The 26,152-nt window shown below is 47.1% G+C and overlaps 1 protein-coding gene across 4 annotated transcripts in view; it reads left to right on the top strand.

Moving 5' to 3' along the window:
* SLC9A5 (solute carrier family 9 member A5) overlaps nt 1-18,869 on the top strand; it is a 54,107-nt gene extending 35,238 nt beyond the window's left edge. For 2 of the 4 annotated variants that reach the window (XM_077288768.1, XM_077288766.1), the window contains exons 11-16: nt 819-907; nt 1,044-1,170; nt 1,252-1,416; nt 13,642-13,711; nt 14,247-14,369; nt 14,867-15,930. In XM_077288768.1, coding sequence (XP_077144883.1) covers nt 819-907; nt 1,044-1,170; nt 1,252-1,416; nt 13,642-13,711; nt 14,247-14,369; nt 14,867-15,333 — 1,041 coding nt within the window. In that variant the 3' untranslated portion in view covers nt 15,334-15,930. Of the gene's footprint in view, nt 1-818; nt 908-1,043; nt 1,171-1,251; nt 1,417-13,641; nt 13,712-14,246; nt 14,370-14,866; nt 15,931-16,003; nt 16,093-18,236; nt 18,361-18,513 lie in introns of those variants that run through there. The other 2 variants (XM_077288767.1, XM_077288769.1) reach the window with 2 other exon arrangements.
* Nucleotides 18,870-26,152: the final 7,283 nt, after the last annotated feature.

Genomic DNA, 26,152 nt, shown 5'->3' with positions numbered 1-26,152 from the left:
TCCTTCTGTAATAATCTGGGCGTTAGGCAAAAGTGACCTCACTCGCAGCTTAGGTGGATGCGGATGTATGTGGACTATTTCTGACAAGCGGGAGTGCTGCCCCTGCAGAATGGGCGGGCTCTTCCTGTTGAATGGGCGGGCTCTTCCTGTTGAATGGGCGGGCTCTTCCTGTTGAATGGGCGGGCTCTTCCTGTTGAGTGGGCAGGTTCTATCTGTTGAGTTCTTTTCCTGTTGAATGGGCAAGCTCTTCCTATTGAGTAGGTGGGCTCTTGTTGAGTGGGCGGGCTCTTCCTATTGAGTAGGCGGTCTCTTTCTGTTGAGTGGGTGGGCTCTTCCTATTGAGTAGGCGGTCTCTTTCTGTTGAGTGCTTTTCCTGTTGAGTGGGCAGGCTCTTCCTGCAGAGTGGGTAGGCTCTATCTTGTTGAGTGCTCTTCCTGCAGAGTGGGTGGGCTCTATCTTGTTAAGTGGGCAGGCTCTTCCTGCAGAGTGGATGGGCTCTATCTTGTTGAGTGCTCTTCCTGTTGAGTGGGTGGGCTCTATCTTCTTGAGTGCGCTTCCTGTTGAGTGGGCACGCTCTTTCTGCAGAGTGGGTGGTCTCTATCCTGTGCCCCCAGAACAGCACTTGTCCTGGCTCATATTATGCAGACTCAAAATAGATTTCCTGGCGTGATGTCCGATGGACGGGGCTCGGGGGCCGGACATATTTATACCTCAGTATCTCTGATGCTTGTATTTTCTCCTTAAATATTCACACGCCGACTCATTTCGTGCTAACTCACGTCTGTCCTACTAATCCTATAACCGACCCTGTCTCATAGGGAGGTCACATAGTGTCACCGGACAGACTGTCCTTACCATCCATGCCGAGCCGAGCGTCCATGTCGGAGACGTCAGTGACCAACCTTCTGTAAGGAGCGCTGCCTCATCCTGCTTGCATGGCCTCCATCTTCTGTCCTCACATGGTGACATCATTGCATGACTTCATCACATGACATCATTCCAGAATTACATGTATGACATTTAACATGATTGTTTCATCCCAGGCGGGAGAACGGGAGCAAAGCATGTCTGGATCTCCAGGTGATCGACACCGTGCGGAGCGGGAGGGACAGGGAGGACGCGGCTATGCATCACGTGCTGACGGGCGGCCTCTACAAGCCTCGCAGGATGGTGCGGATCATCAAGCCTCCTGTCATTAAAGGGTCCTGCAGTCAAAATTGACCTTCACAAGAAACTTTTTTCTCTTTAAAGTGCAAGGCCAGCTACAGTCGCCATTTCATGACCCAGGATGAGCAGGAACGGCAGGAAAAGGAGGTTTTCCAGCAGAACATGAAGCGTCGATTGGAGTCTTTTAAATCCACCAAGCACAACATTTGCTCGTCCAAGTCACGGGTGAAAAAGGACGGACGCAAGAAGGTAAGAACGAGGCGAGCCGTGAACCTAGGCCCCCTCTAATAAAACTGTGAGCGCACAATAAACTATACATACACATTAGAATGATGGCAGAAGTCGGGGAAACCGTCGTGCGGGATTACGGCTCTCTCCTCGAAGATGCAGTAAATTAGTAGCAATCCTAAGGGTTCGTTCAGACATCCGAAAACGGACCGCTAACGCACGGACTGGCCGCGGCTCTCTCGCTCCGAGTGTGACGCTCCTACTCCGGCCAGTCCGCGCAACGCGTTTCAATCTCAGACCGATTTGCACGGATGTGTGCATGATCCCTAATACACACTAGTAAGATGGCGGGAGTCGTGGCGTGAGCACGTGAGATTGGCAGAGCTGAATCCTGACAGTGTGCATGTTACAGCGCTTACCAAAAATTCGCCCTATCCTGAAAAAAAAAAACCTTTACTACCCTGCGGATTAACTACCTGGAAAATCTGCAGCGTTTCCTACGCACGTGCACATGTACAGAGCTGAGATCACGCCGTGGACAGATTGGTGACCCGCAATGTGGCGCAGGCTGTTTATTGTGGTTTCCTCTGGCAGCGCGATATATAATATTGAGAATTTCTTGTTCCAAAGTCATCTTTCCCCCGGAGTGGAAACATCCAGATCGCATGTATTTACAAAGGTTGCATTGACATAATGGTGCCGTGTGCACATCCCCGCCATCCCGGGTAATTTTATCCTCTGATGGTTATCACATGAGATTCATTTCAAGATTTTTTCCTTGTAAGAAAACCTCAGACGTAAGAGAGGAGCCAGCAATGTGTATAAGCCTGTGCATTAACCTCATCGGAGCTTTCCCCGTGGTCGCACGCCGCTGATTTACAAACATTGATGCAGATGGATAGCCGTAAATATAATTTAAAGAGATTCCTTTTATCTAAAAATAAAATAAAACCACAATGAAAATATTATAATTTACTTTTTGTAATTGTTTCACATTTATAAGAGTGGGGGCGCTATTGCACTGTTGTCTATGGGAAATATGCTCCCAGCTGTGGCAGAAAGCGATACTGCAAGTGGCAAAATTCGGTGAAATTATTTGGAGAATGAAAACCAAAGCTCATATTGTCAAGCAAAGTCTAATAAAATTAAAATTAAATAAAAAGCTGTAAAAACAGCGCAAAAAAAAAAAAAAAAAAGAAGAATGAATTTGGCATTAAAATTCTCTCTGGATGGACGGTTGGAAAAGGCTCCCTCTCAAGGCCTTAGTATAAGGTTCAGAGAACCCACCACATTGTGACTTAGTAGGAAAGCAGCGAGTCAGCATTCTGCGCGCACACGCTTTTATTATTAATCCACATTCTCCATCGCTCGGGGTCTGCCAGCACCGCAAGAAAATAGCACGAAAGAATCTGATCTGGAGCGGGAGACGTGTCCTGCGCCTCTGCTGCCAGCTCCGCTTCCCATGCAGCTTTTTCCAATCATTCTTGGGGATGCAAACGCTTCATTTCCTATGGGTCGCGAGACTTTACAAGCTACAAAATGGGCCTGTGAGCGGCGTCGGCTGCTGCCCGGATAATCACAGCTCTCTGCCTCTGACTTAGATTTTCCAGCAAGCGCTGCGGTACGCTGAGCGCAGGATGGGTTTTATACAATCCATTAACCCCAGTTCATCTTCATTTTTGTGCCTTTTTTTCTGGACTTTTTTTGTATTTGCACTTTATTCCGTACTTGCTTGGTTTCATCTTCTTTTTGCTTTGCTTTTTTTATATCTGGATGTTTTAGCTCAGTTCATCATTTGCAACTTTTGAAAAGTTTTTGCAAACTTTTCGTGAAATTGTGCAATCCGTCTCATTATATTTTTGTGCAGTTGAAAACTAGTATGCGATATTTTAAAGGATTGTGTGACTTTTTTGCTCTAAGGGTATGTGCACACCGCTACTTTTTCAGGCAAAAAGAAGATGCATTTCTGTACAATAAAAGTCTCCCTGTGCATCATGTTCAGCATCTTTAAACTTCAGATTTCTAAAAACGGTCAAAAGAAGTGACCGGTCCTTTTTTCTGATGTTTGGGAAAAAAAGTACAGCAGCGGCTTCTTCCTTATTCAATAGAGTATAAAAAATGACATTACAAAAAAGCTGTTGGAAAAACATTCAAGAAAAAAAAAACAACACTAAAGAGGTTTCAGGAAAAAAAATTCTGGAGTTTCCTGAAGCTTATTCTGCAGGATTTGTAGTGAAAATATAATATATTTTACATTTTCTAAGTTGTTTCACAGTTTACATTAATAAGAGTTGGGGGAGCTATTACACTGTTTTCTATGGCAAATATGCATCTGAGCAGTGGCAGAGAGTGGTACTGCAGGTGGCAGAATTTGTTTAATTTGGATAATGAAAATCAACAGACACATTGTCCAGCAAAGACTAAAAAATGAAAGTGTAAGGGTATGTTTCCACGGTCAGTAAACGCTGCTTGTTTGACGCTGCAGCGTCAAACAAGCAGCGTCCAGATGTTCCAGCATAGTGGAGGGGATTTTATGAAATCCCGTCTCCACTATGCGTGGAAACCCGCACGCGGCGGCCCTGCGACTCCGGACATGCTGCGCGTCTTTTCAGATTGCAGCATGTCCGTACACCTTGCGGGGACGCAGCGTCCCCGCAAGGCATATCACAGGGCCCTATGGCGAGGGGTGCGATGATCCCGGATGTGTACTGTACACATCCGGCACCATTGCGTCCCAGAAAGGGGGCGGGGCTTAGCGCCGAGCGGCTTCGCCGCTGCGGCGTAACCGCCGCGTAGCCTTAACGTGGAGACATAGCCTAAAATAACCCCTGTGTAAAAATAGCGCAAAAAAAAGCAGAATGAATTTGACATTAAAATACCACTTGTTCCTTTGAGTTGCCCTCTGGATGGAAAAGGCTTCAGGTTGCGAGAAGAAATATCGGGTTCACCTCAGTTTAAAGAAATATGATTTGCACCCACCCTACAGAGGCACAAACATTTTTAAAGACTAAAAAAGAACATCTGTAATTTTGCACAACCCCATGAAAAATTTGATGCAAAAAATGACAACAAAGACCATAGGATAAAAAAAGGCGCTTAGAAAAAAAGTAAATTATATTAGAGAGAATATTAGCTATTTCCCTGAGGAATAACAGAAGAACAGCACAAAGTTATTAAAAATACGCTTCTGAATTGTTATTTCCCGGGGAAAGAAAGAATGTAATGAAACAGGGGTGTCGGGGGACGGGTCCTTGCTGCAGTGAGGAGCGCTGCTCTGCAGGAAAAAAGCCGATCACATAACTTTATTTTCAGGAAAACTGTGGGGGTCCCGGATGTCGGATCATTGACTAATCATTAAGTACGGCGTATCCCAGCGAGATTCTGTCACTTGATTGGAGCTGCACTTTTGGATACTGTGGATTTACATTACAATGATAAAACTTTATTGATTTAAATCTAAACATCCCCAATTAATAAGGAAGCCCCCCCTACACCCCACCCTCAGATCTGCATCACTTGCTCGGATCTAAATTTACTTCTGACAGATGCAACTTGGCTGAACATCTCCTCCTCCTCCTTCTCTTCCTCGGGTCCCGGCTAAATTGGCCCGCGTCCCCAGAATTGAATGGATCTGCCTCTGTTTCCAATAAAGACAGCAATAAAACCCATAAAAACAATCCTAAAACCTTCAATAAATCTTATAGAGCGGCATCATGGCGCACAAGCGGCTGCCGTGATCGGATCTCCTTGCCGCGTCAGATTCCTCTGCCCGTGCCCTTTATGATCGAGACGCTCGTCCTCAGGTTGACGCTCACTCAGCGGCTTTATTCTGTATACTCAATATGCGGAGGGTTTTTAGAAAGACGGACATTGATCCTTTTACATTCATCTCCTCTAATCTACTGGCTCCCCAGCTCTGGATCTATGGGTGCAGAATGGAGCCTGAGCTCCTGCCGATCATCCCATCAGATGTAGAGGTCAATGGGCGACTGATCATCGGAGCAGCAACCATGACAGTTTTGTTTTTTGTGGCACAGCCTTAGATAACTGGCTGCTGCTTTCCATTTCCAGTACTTCCAATATAGTTATAGTGCTAACCGAGCTTTACTGACCGCTAATCCTTAGCTTAGGACCTCCCGAACGATGGTGCCGAGGAGCCTCCAAGGCGGCACCGCTCCTTATTGGGCTGGAGCATTTCTGATAACTCCATCCCCTCTTCCAGTATCATCCATGTATGGCGCTGTACCAGTTTCAGTGCCCCACGGGCGGCAGGACGCAGACCCCCACAAATCTCATATCCGAAGTCCTGGAAATACATAAACCTTTAAACAGCTTTGTGTTGCAGTGACGATTTGTACGGAAAATATTGATCTTTCTCATGAAGGATTTTTTTTTTTTTTAACTCAAATAAATTTTTATTAAGAATAACATTACAATTGACATGTTACATTCTTGTTTTCAGTACAAAGTTTTCCCCCCAAACGAACCCCGCAATCCCAACTTATCCCGCCCCCCAATAAGACAGCTCACCTTGTTTAATAGCTCCACACTCAAATCTATAGGATGACTATCCCCTCAGTTAGGACCATAGGCCACGTGTTATGTTTACACCAATTCAGGGTCTTGATTTGTCCATACTCTATAACAAACCTATCCCATGGCAAGCCACGGAGACCACAATTTATTGAACAATTCAATTTTCCCTCTTTTCTGCTAAAACCCCATTTCCAGCTTCAAGCCCTGCTTCACATATTGGAGGAATTCTCTTCTTGAAGGCGGCTCGTCCTTAATCCAATTTCACGCTATTACCTTCCGGGCCAGATATAGCAATCTGGTAATAGCTGTCTTCAGGTTGTTATCCACTCCAATCTCATCCATGCACCCCAACAAGCACAGCATCGGGTCCCCTGTATGCTCCTTCCACACGACTCAAAACTACCAACCAAAAAGCAGCCAGTCTCGGACACGTCCACATCATATGAAATATATCTGCATCTGTAGATTTACACCTCGGGCACTCAGAATCATCACGCAAGCCTCCCTTCGGAGATTTGTAAACTCTGTGTATTACATAAAGCTGTGACAGCCTATACGGCTCGCTCAGAGACAGCCGTGGAACCCACTCCAGCACCGACTCCCAAGTTTCATTCTCCATTGGGCCCAGATCCCTCTCCCACTTAGCTCTCGCCAGTATTGGAAACCTTAACAGGAAAGTGTGCAGCAAGTCTTTATAAAGAGTGGAAATAACCCCCCCAGGAGTCCCTTCACCACACACATACTCTAACACTATATCCCTTTGAATTCTGATGCCTCCGTCCCTATTTTGAGCTCCAAATGCATGTCTCATCCACAAATATTGATATTCCCCTGCAGGCCCGAGATCAAATTCCACCTGCAATTGGGAAAAGGATTTCAACTCTCCCTGCTCAATTATCTGATAGACATATTGAATCCCCTTGGCCTGCCATTCTGGTAGTACCCCCATTGCCACAAACTCCTTTAAATTATTATTATGCCATAGCGGGGAGAATCTGGTCAGACCCGTAATCCCACGTATATGTTTTAGTCTACCCCACAGCTTACATATCAATAACATAGTCGGATACAGTTTCCCCAAAGCCCCCAGGGAGCCATCCTCCAGACATTGTACTGCTGGCCTTCTTTTTGTCACCTTTTCCATTAATTGCTGTACTGCCCCGGATGACCCTTCATGCGCCCAGCCCTTTAAGTGCTGACTCTGGGCTGCAAGAAAATATACTTCAGAGTTAGGCAATGCCAAGCCCCCATCTTCCTTGGGTCACTGAAGTGTCTCCAGTCTGATACGTGGATGTTGTCTCCCCCATACCAAATTCCTGAACAGGGAGTTAATCTGCCGAAATTTCCCGCGCGGTATCCAAACTGGCGCATTATGAAGAACATACAGAATCTTCGGCATCAAAATCATTTTGAAAAGATTCACCCTGCCCACCACAGATAAATGCAGCTTAACCCAAGCATCCACTTTTGCCTTAAGAACACCTAAGATCGGAGTCAGATTCCTATGTATGTAATCCGTAACCGGCATAGATACCCATATCCCAAGATATTTAAATTGACTTACCACCTTCAGTCGCCCATCCTCCAGCAGCTCACTCCCCTCCTCCCCTACGTCATCCACTTTAAACAAAATAGACTTAAGGTACCGTCACATTAAGCGACGCTGCAGCGATATCAACAACGATGCCGATCGCTGCAGCGTCGCTGTGTGGTCGCTGGAGAGCTGTCACACAGACAGCTTTCCAGCGACCAATGATGTCGGTCCCCGGGTAACCAGGGTAAACATCGGGTTACTAAGCGCAGGGCCGCGCTTAGTAACCCGATGTTTACCCTGGTTACCATTGTAAATGTAAAAAAAACCCAGTACATACTCACCTTCTGATGTCTGTCAGGTCCCTGGCCGTCTGCTTCCCGCACTGACTGTGAGCGCCGGTCGGCCGTGCGGGAAGCAGACGGCCAGGGACCTGACAGACATCAGAAGGTGAGTATGTACTGTTTTTTTTTTTACATTTACAATGGTAACCAGGGTAAACATCGGGTTACTAAGCGCGGCCCTGCGCTTAGTAACCCGATATTTACCCTGGTTACCATTGTAAAACATTGCTGGCATCGTTGCTTTTGCTGTCAAACACGACGATACACGCCGATCTGACGACCAAATAAAGTTCTGGACTTTCAGCAACGACCAGCGATATCACAGCAGGATCCTGATCGCTGCTGCGTGTCAAATACAACGATATCGCTATCCAGGACGCTGCAACATCACGGATCGCTATCGTTATCGTTGCAAAGTCGTTTAGTGTGAAGGTACCTTTACTCCAGTTTATCGTCAGTCCTGACAGTGAGCCAAACCTTTCAATAATCCCAATAGCCCCCCCCCAATGAAGCAACCGGGTCAGCTAGAAACAGTACAATATCGTCCGCATACAACGCCACCCTCTCTTCAATCATCCCATATTTAAACCCAGACATCTCGTCAGACTGTCGAAGTTAAGCAGCCAATGGCTCCACGGCCAGAGCAAACAAAAGAGGAGAGAGTGGACACCCCTGCCTTGTCCCTCTAGCTAATTGTATAGTCCGTGATAACTCCCCATTCACCCGGACTCTGGCCATCGGCTGCGAATACAGCAGCCAAATCCAGGACACAAACCGCGAGCCAAACCCCATATATTGCAACACCTGCCAGAGATATCCCCATTCTACACTGTCGAACGCCTTATGGGCGTCTAAAGATGCAATAACTCTCTGGCCACAGTTATCAGACCTAAGCTGCAGATTCATAAATAGCCTCCGTAGGTTGACCGCCGTGGATCTATCAGGCATAAAGCCAGATTGGTCTGGGTGCACCGGGCCGGAGATTACACTCGTCAACCTCATCGCCAACACCTTGGCCAGAATCTTGACATCTATAGTGAGCAAGGAGATTGGCCGGTATGAGTCGGATTGCCCCAAGTCTTTCCCCTCCTTAGGAATCACCGCTATTATGGCCTCTCTCATGGATGTAGGCAGTCACTCCCTAGTCTTAGCCTCCTCTAGGACCGCCTTTAATCTGGGAATTAGCACCTCCCCCATATGTTTATAGATCTCAGCAGGAAACCCATCTACTCCAGGCGCTTTCCCATTAGCCATAGACTGTAATGCCCGACCCAGTTCCTCCTCCGTGATAGGAGCCTCCAAGCCCTCTCTATCTGCATCACTCAACCTCAGGAGCTCCAGTCCCTCAAGGAACGCCACTATGTCTCCCACCGTCCCATCCACCCGAGAGGAATATAGGTCCTTGTAAAAATCCACAAAAACCTCCAAAATCTCTGGAGTTTCAGAGATACTCGTACCACTTCCGGAAACCAGAGAATGGACAAACGAAGTACTTCTCTGTGCAGAAGCCACCAGCGACAGCATGTGACCTACAGTTTCACCCTCCTGATAATAAGCCAGCTTCATGAATTCCCACTTCCTTTCAGCTTTACCCAGCAAAATTTCATCCAGATGACTTTGAGCTGCCTTTAATCTCTTCCCAGCTTCCGGAGTACCCAGTGTCACCATCTCATCCTCCGCTGCCCTCAACCCATCAATCGCTGCCTTTTCTGCCTCTCTCGACTTCCGCTTACATCTACTAATGTCTCTAAACAGCAGCCCTCTTAAGTACGCCTTCATGGCTTCCCATACAGTAAGAGCATCTACACTCCCATCATTCAGCTCAAAAAATTCCACCAACTCCCATTTTATCTTATCTAGATCTATACTGTGCAGCCAGTTAGGGTGAATCTTCCACTCTCTCCTGTTCACGGCCCCTGTCCCCATCGGCCGAAACACCACCTCAATTGGACTATGGTCCGAGAGGGCCCTAGGCTAATATCTCACATCCCCTACCATCGTGTCCAACAGACGGTTGCCCAGTGCCAAATCAATTCTGGATAGAGTACCATGAGCCGGTGAATAACATGAGTACCCCCTTTCCCCAACATGCCTAACTCTCCATAGATCAATCATACCCACTTCACGAATATAAGTCCCAAACGTACGTAGTAATGTGTCCCACTGTCCTATTCTGGGAGTTTTTATTTTTATCCCAAAAGTCATCACTTATATTATTAAGATCCCCAATAATTAGAAATGGTATCGGGCCCCAGCTTTCCACCCTCTCCAGCACCTCTCTAATTTTCTTACTTGAGTATGGAGGTGGAATATACATCGCCGCTATACACATCAACACTCCATTTATTTTGCATTGCACCACCACATACTGACCATCCACATCCTCCTGTACCATCACCTCTTCATACTGCACTCCCACAGGTACCAACACTGACACACCCCTAGAGTACGTAGAGAAGGTAGAATGGTATGCCCTCTGTATCCAGCGCCTGTTCAATACATCTACCTTTTACTGCACTAAATGTGTCTCCAGCAGGCATATCATTGAGACCCTCTGTTCTCGAACATACTGCAGACTTGCCGCCCGCTGAGTTTTATCCGCTAGGCCTCTTACATTCCAACTCAATATTTTAATGCAGTCCCCCATCATACGGCTCATCATTCTTCATAGTATCCACTTTTCCAAGTATGAGCTGTCTAATCCCTCCCACCCCCCCCCTACCAACTCCCAACTTGCCCCCCTAACCCACCCAATACAACACATTCTACCTCTTATCAAGAGTGGGGCACCACCGCCCATTGCGAACACTCTCCCTTACCTAACCCTCTCCATGCGCCTCCCGCTGCAGTAACAATCCAAATTTCCCACAGTTTTTGTTTTTTCCAACATTCCAACTTAAAAAAACATGTAGAGAAATTACCAAACCAATTTGCAGTACCCGGCATGACCCACCTCCCCCATACTTATTAATCGTTATCCCCTCTGGTCAATCACTCAATATGGCACAGCCGAGCCCTCAACCGCTGCTCAACCCTTTAACCAATGTGCCATTAAACGCAAATCCCTCCTCCAGCAACAGAGAAACAACTCCCGTCCGGATCTCGCCAAGATGTCAATCGCCCTTTCCTTTAAGTTTTTTCGCATTAGTATCAATCCGCTGGATAGCGTCCTCTGGTGTCAGGAAAAAGTGGGTCTTATCAAAAGCCAAAATCAACTTTGCGGGGAACAGCATAGAGTATTGCACTCCTAGTTCCCTCAGTCGTCTCTTAACCCCAGTGAATTTCATCCGTTGTTTCTGAACTGTAGCAGAATAATCTGGGTAGATGGCAATCTTTTGACCTCCAGCCGTCAGATCCTCCATTTCTCTAGCCTTTCTGAGGATAATGTCTCTGTCCCTGTAGTTCAGTATTTTGGCAAGCATGGTACGGGGATTCGCTCCTGGGGCAGGGGGCTGCGTCGGGACCCTATGAGCTCTTTCAACAGCAAATAATTTTGTCAGCACTGTGCCCCCAATTTTCTCCAGCAGCCAGCTTTCAACAAACTCTGTGGGATTTCTCCCCTCAGTCTTTTCAGGCAGCCCCACTATACGTATATTATTCCTTCTGGATCTGTTTTCCAGATCCTCATTCTTGGCAGCAAGCTGTGATATTGCTTGGGCAAACTTTTTCTCAGCTTTTTGCAGTTTAACTATGTGGTCTTCTGCCGTGCTCACCCTCTCCTCCACCGCTCCCATACGTCTGTCTATCTTTTGCAGGGCTGCATTAATCTGTGCTGTGTCCCCTTTTACCTCCTGCATCTGCAGGGCTAGGGAATTCAAGGATTGCTGGCACGAGGATATCAGCACAACAACGTCTCTGAGGGTCGGCTCCTCTTTCTGCATTAAGCCTTCAGGTCCCCCCCCCTGCCCCCACCATGCTGCCTCTCTCCTTTCCCCTCTGTACCTCATGCTGTGCAGCCAGGACTGTATCCTCCTCCTTATCAGCTCCAGTTCCTTGCTCTGCCTCCTCCGCAGCTTCCACTCTGGCATGCTGCTGAAGCTTCGCCGCCACCTCCATACGCCGTTGACATGCGGCGTTCTCCCTGTCAGCTTCTTCTCTGACCTCAGCGCCATCTTGGCTGGCTCCTGCATCGCCAGCACCTGTATCCTTCTGCCTCCGTCTGGTCATTGCCTCTGATGCCGGATCCACCACTCAGCACCGCTTTGCTCCCCAGACCTTCAGCTAACCGGTTTGTGGCAAAAAAGTCCGGTAATCAATGTTTGCACAGGATATTTGTCCCTTTAGCAGCGGGAGCACTCTTCCCTGTGTCCACTCACATGGCCAGCTAGGACACGCCCCCCTTCTCATGAAGGATTTGACTTTGAAGTGATTGAAGCTTCTCTTTGTCTTTGTAAAGTTCTCAGCGTCGGTCCTGACCCGTGTCCACCACCCGTCATTAATCTATCGACGCTCACACTGGACGCAGGTGACTTTCATTGTCCGCGGGACTCGCAGGTCAAGGTGCAGCGCCCCAAGAGTCCTGGTTGCTGCAGTAATATTATTCCTCCATCAGAGGGAGTGATATTACATCTGGAGGCAATAAAGGAGATCTCCTGTCCAGGTATCACAACACACCACACACTTCACAGTCCAGCCACTAGGGGGAGCAAAGGGTTCTATCTATTAGGCCACTCCTCACAGTTAGGTAAAACTAGTAGTTGGAGGGAAAGTTAGTCAGAAAGTTCCTGGCTGGAGACGGAGAGAGAAAGGTCTCCAGGCCGAGCTGGCTGGAGCGAGGTCCAGTCAGATCCAGACTACGATCTGAGGAGGACGAGGGTCCACGGAGCTGCGCCTGCACCCCATGCGGCAGCATCCTCAGAAAGAGACATTGAAAGGAAGCGTGTTCTAGTGAGTGAGAAACTAAGGCATAGCAACAAGTGGATACCAGAGAGGATAGTAGACGTGAGGAGCTGCATCCTTCTGGTGCGCGTTCCGGTAGCCAGAATACCGAGGTAGTAAAGTGCTCTACGCCATTGCTTCAGAGACTGACAGGACAGTCAATTCCAAGTCAATTCCGTCTCTAGGCTCCCTATAAACAAGCCTCAGGCCATCAGTCATACGGGTTTTGTTCTATCCGACCACGGGGAACAGAGAGAGAAGAGTAATAACAGTGAGGACTTCATTAGAGCTTAAGCAAGTGAGGACCTACTGTGTTACTGTGCGCATAGGAAGGCTATTGCATTCCACCTGGATAAGGAGACTCTGGATTTGCCTTCAGACCAGCCGGACTCTGCCTACCCCGTGATCCGGCGCCCAGGACTGTGGACACTGAAGCCTTCAGTAAAAGGTAAAGAGACTGCAACCATGTGTCCTCGTTATTCCCTGCGCCTTACACCATTACCATCTACACTCTGGGAAGCCCTGGGGATACCCTCCACCTGTGGGGAGGTATACCATCTAGCTGCCATAACATCACCCCAGCGGACCCCTAAGCAGCGTCGGTCACCCTGACCGAATACCACAGGTGGCGTCGCGAACATCATACAAACTACACCTTTAATTGCACACCACTCAAAGGGCCACGGACTGGGTCAGGCCACCGTGACATCCCCAGAACTGAGAAGGACCCGGTACCGAGTACCTCATTGCCCTTAACGTGGGGGCACTCCAAAGGCGTGCCGGAATGAGCCCTCACCCCCTCGACCAGATCACATATCTGGGGTCTGTCATATAGTAATGGATGCTCCTTTACCTTGAGTTGTCACGTGCATTATCCCTAACTTGTCAGGTTGCACCTACTTCATGTACGGTATTTGTAGTAATTTCTTTTTATGCTTTTTTTCTTAATTCATATAGAGAAGAACCAGCATGGAGCTCAAATCCTGGAACGGAAGACACAGCCGAGTGGTGAGCTGGGAAAACACCGGTAAGACTTTCTGCGTATCATCATCAGTCAAATTTTTGGCACCTGCAGATCAGGAGAGATCCATTTAGTTTCTGCATTTTCAATCCCTTAACGCTGCAGAAATTAGTCTCGGTCCCCCAAATCTTTATTTCTGGAGACATATATCCAAAATTAACATCTACTCCTTGCTTCCTATATACCTTATTAATACTGCGCCTGCTCTCAAGCAATCAACATCTACCTCTATGCAGACTATTAGCAAGCAGCAGTCCGTTTCGGTCCGGCAGCCAGTCCTGTCCCCAATTGCAGCCGGTCTTCATTTCTGAGCCCTCCTACCGGGCTTAGTCAATGGCACTTGTGATGTCATTAAATGCGACGCCATTACACCTTCAAGCACCAGAGAAGCCAAGAGAGTGAAGACCGTCCATGAAGAATTGGACTGGACCAGGGCAGGACATATTGTATTGCTCATCGCTGCAAACCGTGCACTTACCATGTTACGCAACGCACCTAGATCCACTGCAAATAACCTTTCTGAATGTTCTCCTACCATCAGCGTCCATTGTGATCACCCCCGACTCGGAAGACGAAGGTTCAGATATCGAGATAGAAGAGGACGAGGGGATTACCTTCATTGCTCGAGCTACAGATGAGATTCTCCACAGTGTTAAACTCTCAGGTAAGACGTCGCTCCTCAGTTAAACCATGCACATCTTCAGGTTCAAAATCTGAGCTATCTAACCATTATTGCCTCCCCCTCCTGTAATCTCTGCCTACTTGTTAGAAAAGTTATGAAGTTGGTGCAAAATGGTAAAACTTTTGCACAAACATGACGTTAAAGTTAGAAAACTTGCAGAAAAACAACAACAATGAATTGTCCCTCAAGGTTTTATCTGAAGACTCTGTTATTGTCAGTCTATGATTGATGAGGTTTTCCTTGACTTGGAAACTTAAGCAGATACCGAGGTCCTACAGAAGTCGATGAGCTAAAGATGGAGACTGCTGTGACTCACGATGATTGTGGACATTTAATGTGATTCACGTTTGCTCCATTTCTCTCTGAGTCTCATCAGTTCCCATCTGATCTTCATCTGCTTCTATTTAAGATTAATTTCAATCAGGTTGTTTGGTGGATGACACTGCTGTGAACTCCAAAAACTTTTATCATATCCACAGGAATGTTGGGCGTCTGTCAGAGTCCTCGAATTGTCCCGCCGTCGCCAACTATGGCCGAGAAGGTTCTTCCGTGGAAAGGAGAGCCGGATGAAAACACGGTCTGTATCTCTTCAGAGACTACGAAAATAGTCCCGGTGGATCTCCAGAAGTCCTGGAAACAAAGCATCTCCTCTCTGGAGAGTGTCGGTTCTCCACCGGTTCTTGAAGCCAACCTGGATGGAGTAAAGTGTTTGAGGCAGGAGATCTGCAGTCCGCCGGGACTTGAGACTCTGCCGGAGACCTGTAGCTGCTTTCCTTTCACCAATTCTCCGTCACAAGGTATAAAAAGTCACTTATATTCTGACGTCCAGCAACAAGAACTTCAGCCATTAATGCCTCCAGGAGAGGTCTCTGGGTTAAGTCCTGCATCCACCAGGCACGGCCATAGCAAAAGACGATTGCAGCTTCATCGAACTTCTAAAATATGAAGCTGGTTATGGTTGGAGGCGTCGACTGGATGAGTAAAATCCAGGGTTCTCCGTCAAAGGCTTTGATAGGACATATGTAGACGCTCGTGAGAAGGAATGACCTGGTAATGGTGGCCTCATCATCAGATGCCATGTGTCACCAGTGCAGAACCTTCTCCATATGTAGGCAAAACTAAGGTGCTTCTGCCCACCAGGCCACGTTCATAATCTCTGATCCACCATGCTGAGCACTGAGCCACATGTACGACATCCTGCTTTCCGCTGTATATCTTCCATCCCTAATGTTTCTGGACAGACAGTCGTGGAGACGTCTTCACTTTCTAATCTCCCGCCTTCTAGTTCCTGCCTTACGGGACTGATTTTCTTTGTTTTGTAAAACTTTACAACTTTGTACAGTTACTATTTTTATTGCTGTTATTTATGTGCCGCATGTGAACAGCTGCTGATACGTTCTAAGTTTTTAAGGTGTTTTTTCTAGGCATCTGTACCTTTTGCATTGCACCGAATGTATTTTTGTATGCTATTTTAAGATATGCTTCCTATAAACGCTGCATTTGCTATTCAAAGCGTTAAACAGACCCCCGTTACCTTTCGTTATTTGGCATTTTTTGTCATCTAGTGTGTTATAAAGCTTAGATTACATCTGTGCTGTATTTCGGATCCATTATAGGAACAGAAAAACGAAAATAAAGGCAGGGACGGAGCTCGCACACGTCGCAAAGTCATTAATTCTGACAGCAACAGGTTATGTCTTCAGAGGTATTCACCATACAGGACGTCTGCAGACAGATAAGCATGACAAATTATAAATCATATGAAAGCGGTAGTCTCAATTATTAAATTGCTTAAATTAGCATGAAAATAAGCAAGTTTGCAATTGACTTGCTTTTTCTATCTGCGTGTCATTCTTCTGCTGTGAGAGCTTTTATCTTACATAGTGTACAGCTAGTTTCTACCAGACCCTGTTGAGTGTGCACAGTACTTACGTTCCAGGAGAGAAGTTAACAACAAACATACCATATCATTGATGTCTATACAACAGTTATCTGCTGATGAGCTGTTGTTATAAATCTTGCAAAATCACCGACCCCCATCATCGCTTTTTCCAGATCAGGTCTCCTTATCAAAACTCTTACTTCACTGAGGCGTGTGCAAAGCCGGTTTTCGAAAAAAGTGGGACCCTGGGCAAAAGTTTAAAGTGGGGCCCCAAATGCTCACATATTGCTCCATCACACAGAAACATTTCGGCCGTATTTCGGCCCGAGTTCAGGCTGTTAAACGAGTGTAATCGACAATATGGAAATCGTTCGATCCTTGTTTCCCGGCCTCTTTACGCTGGCTGAGGAAGAATGATGGGGACACAATGATCACTAATAGATCAATCTGTCCCCTTTCAGTATCATATTATCAGCAGCACATCTGCAGCTTACACCGGGCGATGTGCTGCCGAGAACAAGGGTTTCTGTTCCGGCATAAACAATCCAATCACTCGATGAATAGGCAGCATTTTGCTTGCCTACTGTAATGCACTCCATAGACCTCCTTATAGTATAATACAGTCCCCATAGTTCTTCATATAGTATAATGCACCCAACTGTCCTCCATATGGTATAATGCACTCCCCATAGTCCTCCATATAGTATAAATAACTTCCTATAGCCCCCAATATAGTATTATGCACCCCATAGTCCTCCATACAGTATGATGAACTCCCCATAGTCCTTCACACTGCATAATACTCCTCATAGTCCTTCATATAGTATAATGCATTTCCCATAGTCCTCCATACAGTATAATGCACACCAAATAGTCCTCGATAGAGTATAATGCAGCCCCCAGAGAGTGCATTGCAGCCCCAGAAAGTAAAATGTAGCCTCAAATAGTAGAATGCATAGAGTATAATGCAGCCCCCATAGAGTATAATGCAGCCCCATAACATATAATGCAGCACATAGCGTATAATGCAGCCCCATACAGTATAATGCAGCCCTATAGAGTATACTGCAGCCCCTATAGAGTATAATGCAGCCCCCATAGAGTATAATGCAGTCTATAGCGTATAATGCAGCCTCATAGGGTATAATGCAGCCCCATAGAGTATAATGCAGCCTCACATAATATAATGCAGCCTCATAAAGTAAAATGCAGCCCCCATAGAGTATAATGTAGCCTCAAATAGTATAAAGCAGCCCCATAGAGTATAATGCAGCACCAAAATGGTATAATGCAGCACCATATAATATAATGCAGCCTCATAGAGTATAATGCAGCCCCCATAGCATATAATGCAGTCTATAGTGTATAATGCAGCCCCATAGGGTATAATTCAGCCCCATAGGGTATAATGCAGCCCCATAGAGTATAATGCAGCCCCAAAATGGTATAATGCAGCCCCACAGATTATAATGCAGCCTCAAATAGTATAATGCAACCCCCATAGAGTATAATGTAGCCTCAAATAGTATAATGCAGCCCCCATATTACTCCAGTATTATGGTCTCCATATACTCACCGATTTAAAAATAAACAAATACATACTTGCCTCTTGTTCCCCTGCTGATCCGGTCTCTGCAGCGCATCTACTTAGCAGCTCTACTGCTCGGCACAGCATGGCGCACAATGAAGTGACATCATTGCTCCCACTGCATCAGAAGCACAGGGGAAAGGGAGGACCACCTGACGCTTTCTCCTCCATCATTGATTTCAGCTGTATTGGCATCTTTGATGCTGATACGGTTGAATGCGTGATGTGGGGGAACAGCGCCGGTGCTGGCACCGGGACCCCCTGATTCAAGGTCCCCATAGCAGCCACGTGGGGCCCCTGGGAGAGTGGGGGCCCTAGGCAAATGCCAAGTTTGTAGACCCTTATACAGATGGTGTTTCAGCTTGTCTTTATATTTTAGGGATGGAGGTTTTATATTTCGCCTTATCTGCTGCTTTCAACCTGGATTTTTAATGCTTCAACTAATGAAGAAGTGGAAAACTGCGAAAATCAACAGAAGATGCGATAATTAGTATCTTATTAAGGTAACAAAGTAAACAGTTCAACTATAACCAACTTTTTAAAGTAGTCGTTCATCTCTTCAGTGATTTTTCTTCTTTATTTACATGCATGTATTTGGGATTAAAAATCATTTTTACATTTGGTTTTCATTGACATTCACTGTTTGGCTTTTCCAGACTCTTTTGTTTCTCTGCACATTCAACTTTGGCGTGTCCTGCGGACATAAATCATCCGAAAAAGACGGATAAAAGAGCTGAAAACTCCCTTTCAGACCTTCGTGGAAGGCAGACTGACAGATTCTCAGTTGACTCATTCTGCAACGGCATACGGCAGTGCGACACGGAGGCTATAGAAGGAAAAACGTTGCAACATTTTTCATGAGACCTAATTGCAAAAATCACTTACGACCCCAGTTACATGCAGATATATAATGTGTACACAACCCCCCTTCATAAAGATCCTACTGTGTAGTAAGAGCATATGAAAGAGGAGGATCCCTTTAAGAATCATTGGCGGTGTCTATGGAGTGCATAGTACGGGGACATATAGAATAAAAAGTGGCGGAACTGGATGTGGTTTTTCCTTAGCTCCTATTGTATTGATTTCTTGCACATCTGAGCTGTCCGACCATGTTCACACAGCATTGTACATTTTTATCCAATTTTAACAATGCATGTCCTTTCGTATTAAGTAGGTAGGTTTCGCCGTCATTGCACGCCAGTTCAGCCAGAGGTTGCAGCCGGTGTCAGTAACCTGAATATTGTTTTTCTTGCCTCCCGCCATCTCTGTGTGTGGATATAAATCCTAAGCTCTTATAGAGGACTGTTAAATACCTTGTCACCACCTGCACAAAGGCGGCTGTGTTGACTTGGGCAGCCCAACCAATCCTCCCCCTTCTTGTTCTAGGAGCCGGAGTGACACAGAAGCTGCAAATCCTCTGAGAACGGAGCAGCGAGGGCTGTACATCAACCACGCCGGAGAGTTGGGAGAGCCTTGAATACAGATCACCGCAGGTAGGACTGTGCTAGAACAAGTTCTGGAACGTTATGTCCTTCTGATTCTCTGTTTACACCAGGGATACAATTGTGAATTTGCTACAATGTATCCAGTGACATGCAGAAATCGCTCTCCTATACTGATCGTTTGCTACAATGTATCCAGTGACATGCAGAAATCGCTCTCCTATACTGATCGTTTGCTACAATGTATCCATTGACATGCAGAAATCGCTCTCCTATACTGATCGTTTGCTACAATGTATCCAGTGACATGCAGAAATCGCTCTCCTATACTGATCGTTTGCTACAATGTATCCAGTGATAGACAATCCTCTGTGAGCTGCAGAAATCTCCTATACTGATCTTTTGATACAATGGCTCAGGTGGACAGGTTCAGTTTTATAGAGGATTGTACACACTGGAAAAGCTTGTAAAAAACCTTCAGCCGTAAAAAAAAAAGGGCTGTATCTGTTTTCGATTGAATTCACTGACGGCAAGTCATCATCTGTCCTTTCAGTTGTTTAAGACAAATTTACACTTTTCATTGACCTTTTTGTAACGTGCGTTGTTCAATCTCATTCATTTCAGTGGGTTTCAAAACTGCTGAGTCCATTCTCCTTCATGATCGTAAATAATGCACCGTTCGTCCAAAATTCTCCCTGTTGAATTTATTAATTAGTGCATGAAGTAGGACAGTGATGTGATCCTAATTTAGGTATTGCCCCATTCTACACAGCTGTCACTTTGTAATTAAATTACCTATCCTGAGTTACTTAATGTATTATACTCCAGAGCTGCACTCACTATTCTGCTGGTGCAGTCACTGTGTACAACTATCTATCATCGGATATGACACATATTATCTTGATATCGGGCCTCCTGATGAGCCTAAGCAGGCGAAATGCGTTGAGGCGTTAAATAGTAACGGCGAATGATGAATTACTGCCGATACATCAAGAGATGAGTATTGATGAATTCCACATACTATGATTTTTCAGCAGTTGTATGCGGGCTGTATGTAAAGTTAGTATCAGTTCTTCCTATATTGATATATATGTATCAGACTAAAGGAAAGAGGGATCCCCAATTGCATCTATGTATGTGGACTGTATAGGTGGTCGAGTTATTACTACTCCATAATGTGGGTTATTTATGACATATGTATGTAAGCCACCTTCATTGGAACAGTACTGTTCATCGATAGAGCGGTATCATCTATCTCCTTTTCATCACATTTCGCCATGTGTTCATGCATTGTTTTTATACTCATTGGGGACCTAGTGTTTCCCTAGTACAGATTGCTCTCTGTCTAGTGATAGAGGATCCTCTAGTCCGTGGGTAGAGGTTCTCACTAGTGGCTACAGGGTGCATCAGGGCCTTTAGGGTCAGTCATCGTGGAGCGGGGGCGCCACAACGTTCCCCCCTAGGGCGTCAACCTCCGCAGCCAGGAAGGGGCTTGTGTAGATGTTGGAACTAGGGCTATCTAGTTTTCCCCATTAGGTTTTGGGTATGTTCTTTGTGTTTGAGCACTTGTTTTGTTTGAGTTTTGTCACTATAGTTTGCCTTGGTTTTTAATAATAAAAAGTGTTTTTATATTTAGGGCTGTTATATATGATTTTGACTCTTTTACCCTTACATTTTTTTGAGATTATACTCCAGAGCTGCACTCACTATTCTGCTGGTGCAGTCGCTGTGTACATACATTACATTACTGATCCTGAGTTACATCCTGTATTATACCCCAGAGCTGCACTCACTATTTTGCTGGTGCAGTCACTGTGTACATACATTACATTGCTGATCCTGAGTTATATCCTGTATTATACTCCAGAGCTGCACTCACTATTCTGCTGGTGCAGTCGCTGTGTACATATATTACATTACTGATCCTGAGTTATATCCTGTATTATACTCCAGACCTGCACTCACTATTCTGCTGGTGCACTCACTGTGTACATACATTACATTACTGATCCTGAGTTACATCCTGTATTATACTCCAGAGCTGCACTCACTATTCTGCTGGCGCAGTCACTGTGTACATACATTACATTACTGATCCTGAGTTACATCCTGTATTATACCCCAGAGCTGCACTCACTATTCTGCTGGTGCAGTCACTGTGTACATACATTACATTACTGATCCTGAGTTACATCCTGTATTATACCCCAGAGCTGCACTCACTATTTTGCTGGTGCAGTCACTGTGTACATACATTACATTGCTGATCCTGAGTTATATCCTGTATTATACTCCAGAGCTGCACTCACTATTTTGCTGGTGCAGTCACTGTGTACATACATTACATTACTGATCCTGAGTCACATCCTGTATTATACTCCAGAGCAGCGCTCGCTCGCTGTCCTTACATATGGTGGGGTTTATTCCGCTCCTCAGGTGACTCTGTGCTGGGGCTTCTCAGGGGGGTAGAGTAATTCCGGCAGGGTCTTTCATGACTAAATACCAGATCCTTTTACTAACAGTCCATGACACCCTTGTAACCAGATCCTGCTCCTCATCATTTCCCTGTGACTTATCGTCTGCAGCAGGTTTAATGACAATCACATCTGTCCTGTCTGCCCTCCCGCCTCATAAAATGCTCAGTTACCTTGTGAAAGCTCAGACTGGAAGGTGATTATGTGGGGGGCTACGCTCCCAGGAGGGTCTCTGCTGCCGTGTGATGAGGGCGGTGTAATTTCACCCTTTGTACGCCTGACCTGCAGTCACACTTTGCGGATCATCCGGTGGCTGAAGCAACAAACCTGCAGCAGAAGTTACACGTTAAGTAGGGATCAATGATCCTTACTGATCAGATGTGAAGTCGCTATTAGAAGAAAGTCTGAAGTATTAGTGCCATTGTTGCAGAATGTCTTTTCCTATTTGCACCCTTGGTTCTTGCACCCACATAGATGCCAGCAGCCGCCATGTCCTGAGCCAAAGCAGAAGCCAGGAGCCCAGGCGGCATCTGTAGATGGAGGGAGGGAGGGTTCGGAGGGGGACGCACAGCCCGACTGTGATTCATGTCAGAGCTGCAATTATTCCACAGGAGTTTCCTCTCCAGTCACTCAGCTGCTGAGTTAATATCAGGATACAGAGTTTTCCTAAAGTCTCCAAACGTCAGGATTCGGAGTCTTCCTGGACGAAGCCGTGAGAATCGCCAGCCCTGTCACTGTGAGTGCCGGTAACTATCTGCCCCTACGAGACCGTAGATATTGCACATGCATGAGCCGTCACGTTGTACACGTCCTTATTACTATCCGTACAGCATAGACTGTAGTCACCAGCATCGCTGTATGGATGGGTACGCACACGGGCAGGGTCACTGATGCCGGACGTATGGATTGTGCAGAGTCACTAATGACAGACGTATGGATTGTGCAGGGTCACTGATGCCGGACGTATGGATTGTGCAGGGTCACTGATGCCGGACGTATGGATTGTGCAGGGTCACTAATGACAGACGTATGGATTGTACAGGGTCACTGATGCTGGACGTATGGATTGTGCAGGGTCACTAATGACAGACGTATGGATTGTACAGGGTCACTGATGCCGGACGTATGGATTGTGCATGCTGTGCTGCGCCACGTGCACTTTACGCTTTATTTTGTTATTTTTCATGGATCTAAATCTTTTTTTTTTCTTATGTCATTTGCATCGCTACAATCTCATCTTATCAGTTTTTCAATCTGCTTCTGGGAAAGTAATCGTGTGGGACGATTGATTTTTGGTAAAAGCTGTAGTTTTAGTGAATCCTTCAGATTTGGTGATTATTAATTGCTGAGCTGCGTTCTTTTGCCGAGGCGGCGGTGTTATGGGAATATTTGGGCTGCTGCTTAGTAACATCAGATGCCGCCTAAAGGTGACGACACCAGGTCTCCTGCTCTTCTGCACTGTTTATCACATGCCAGGCACTTCCTCGACCTCCAGGAAGCTGCGCTGGATCCTAGACTTCCCGAACCTTGTGAAACCTCTGCTGGATTCTAAACTTCCCTGACCTCCAGGACCCTGCGCTGGATCCTAAACTTCCCTGACCTCCAGGACCCTGCGATGGATCCTAGACTTCCAAGTTCCCGGACCTTCAGGAACCTGAGCTGGATCCTAATCTTACCGGACCTCCAGGATCCTGCGCTGGATCCTAGACTTACCGGACCTCCAGGACCCTGCGCTGTATCCTAAACTTCCTGAACCTCCAGGAACCTGTGCTGGATCCTAAACTTCCCAGACATCCAGGAACTTGCACTGGATCCTAGACTTCCCAGACCTCCAGGACACTGCGCTGTATCCTAGACTACCTGAACCTCCAGGAACCTCTGCTGGATCCTAAACTTCACGGAAGTCCAGGATTCTGCGCTGAATCCTTGACTTCCCGGACCTCCAGGAACCTGCGCTCGATCCTTGACTTCCCGGACTTCCAGGAACATGCGCTGGATCCTAGACTACCTGATCCTCCAGGAAGCTGCGCTGGATCCTAGACTTCCCGGACCTCCAGGACACTGCGCTGTATCCTAGACTACCTGAACCTCCAGGAACCTCTGCTGGATGCTAAACTTCACGGAACTCCAGGATTCTGCGCTGAATCCTTGACTTCCCGGACCTCCAGGAACCTGCGCTCGATCCTTGACTTCCCGGACCTCTAGGAACATGCGCTGGATCCTAGACTTACCGGACACCCAGGAACCTGAGCTGGATCCTAGACTTCCCGGATCTCCAGAAACCTGCACAGGATTCTAGACTTTCCGGACCTCCAGGAACCTGCACTGGATCCTACACTTCCTGGACCTCCAGGAAATTGCGCTGGATCCTAGACTTTCTGGACCTCCATCCGGGACCCTTCTGTGCTGGATCCTAGACTTCCCAGTCCTCCAGGATTCTGCGCTGGATCCTTGACTTCCTGGACCTCCAGAAACATGCACTGGATCCTAGACTCCCCCAGACCCCCAGGTACCTGAGCTGGATCCTAGACTTCCCGGACCTCCAGAAACCTGCACTGGATTCTAGACTTCCCAGACCTCCAGGAACCTGATCTGGATCCTACATTTCCCGGACCTCCAGGAACCTGCGCTGGATCCTAGACTTTCCGGACCTCCAGGACCCTTCTATGCTGGCTCCTAGATTTCCCAGACCTCCAGGATTCTGCGCTGGGTCATAGACTTCCCAGACCTCCAGGACCCTGTGCTAGATCCTAGAGTTCCCGAACCTCCAGAATCCTCTGCTGGATCCTAAACTTCTCTGACCTCCAGGACCCTGCGCTGGATCCTAGACTTCCTGTAACTCCAGGAACCTGAGCTGGATCCTAGACTTCCAGGGTCTCCAGGAATCTCCACTGGATCCTAGACTTCCCGGACCTCCAGGTACGTCCACTGGATCCTAGACTTCTCGGACCTCCAGGAACCTCCACTGGATCCTGGATTTCCCGGACCTCCAGGAAACTGCACTGGATCCTAGACTTCCTGGACTTCCAGAAACCTGTGCTAGATCCCAGACTTCCCGGATCTCCAGAAACCTGCGCTGGATCCTAGACTTCCCGGACCTCCAGGAACCTGCGCTGGATCCTAGACTTACCGGACCTCCAGGACCCTGCGCTGTATCCTAGACTTCCTGAACCTCCAGGAACCTCTGCTGGATCCTAAATTTCCTGGACATCCAGGAACTTGCACTGGATCCTAGACTTCCCGTACCTCCAGGACACCCCACTGTATCCTAGACTACATAAACCTCCAGGAACCTCTGCTGGATCCTAAACTTCACGGAACTCCAGGAACCTGCGCTCTTTCCTTGACTTCCTGGACTTCCAGGAACATGCGCTGGATCCTAGACTTACCGGACCTTCAGGATTCTGCACTGGATCCTAGACTCCCTTGACCCCCAGGAACCGGAGCTGGATCCTAGACTTCCTGGATCTCCAGAAACCTGCACTGGATTATAGACTCCCCTGACCCCCAGGAACCTGAGCTGGATCCTAGACTTTCCGGATCTCCAGAAACCTGCACTGGATTCTAGACTTCCCTGACCTCCAGGAACCTGCACTGGATCCTACACTTCCTGGACGTTCTGGAACCTGTACTGGATCTTAGACTTTCTGGACCTCCAGGACCCTTCTATGCTGTATCCTAGACTTCGCGGTACTCACAGGACCTCCAGGAACATGCGCTGGATCCTAGACTTACTGGACCTTCAGGATACTGCACTGGATCCTAGACTTCCTGAACCTCCAGAAACCTGCACTGGATCCTAGACTCCCCCGGAACCCCAGGTACCTGAGCTGGATCCTAGACTTCCCGGACCTCCAGAAACCTGCACTGGATTCTAGACTTCCCAGACCTCCAGGAACCTGCACTGGATCCTAGACTTTCCGGACCTCCAGGACCCTTCTATGCTGGCTCCTAGATTTCCCAGACCTCCAGGATTCTGCGCTGTGTCATAGACTTCCCAGACCTCCAGGACCCTGTGCTAGATCCTAGAGTTCCCGAACCTTCAGAATCCTCTGCTGGATCCTAAACTTCTCTGACCTCCAGGACCCTGCGCTGGATCCTAGACTTCCAGGGTCTCCAGGAATCTCCACTGGATCCTAGACTTCCCGGACCTTCAGGTACGTCCACTGGATCCTAGACTTCCTGGACTTCCAGAAACCTGTGCTAGATCCCAGACTTCCCGGATCTCCAGAAACCTGCGCTGGATCCTAGACTTCCCGGACCTCCAGGAACCTGCGCTGGATCCTAGACTTACCGGACCTCCCGGACCCTGCGCTGTATCCTAGACTTCCTGAACCTCCAGGAACCTCTGCTGGATCCTAAATTTCCTGGACATCCAG

This window comes from Ranitomeya variabilis, chromosome 2 (assembly GCF_051348905.1).
Source record: "Ranitomeya variabilis isolate aRanVar5 chromosome 2, aRanVar5.hap1, whole genome shotgun sequence".
In the NCBI taxonomy this organism is placed as follows: domain Eukaryota; kingdom Metazoa; phylum Chordata; class Amphibia; order Anura; family Dendrobatidae; genus Ranitomeya; species Ranitomeya variabilis.
Note: the sequence above shows the minus strand (reverse complement) of the source record. Positions and strands in the feature narration are given on the sequence as shown.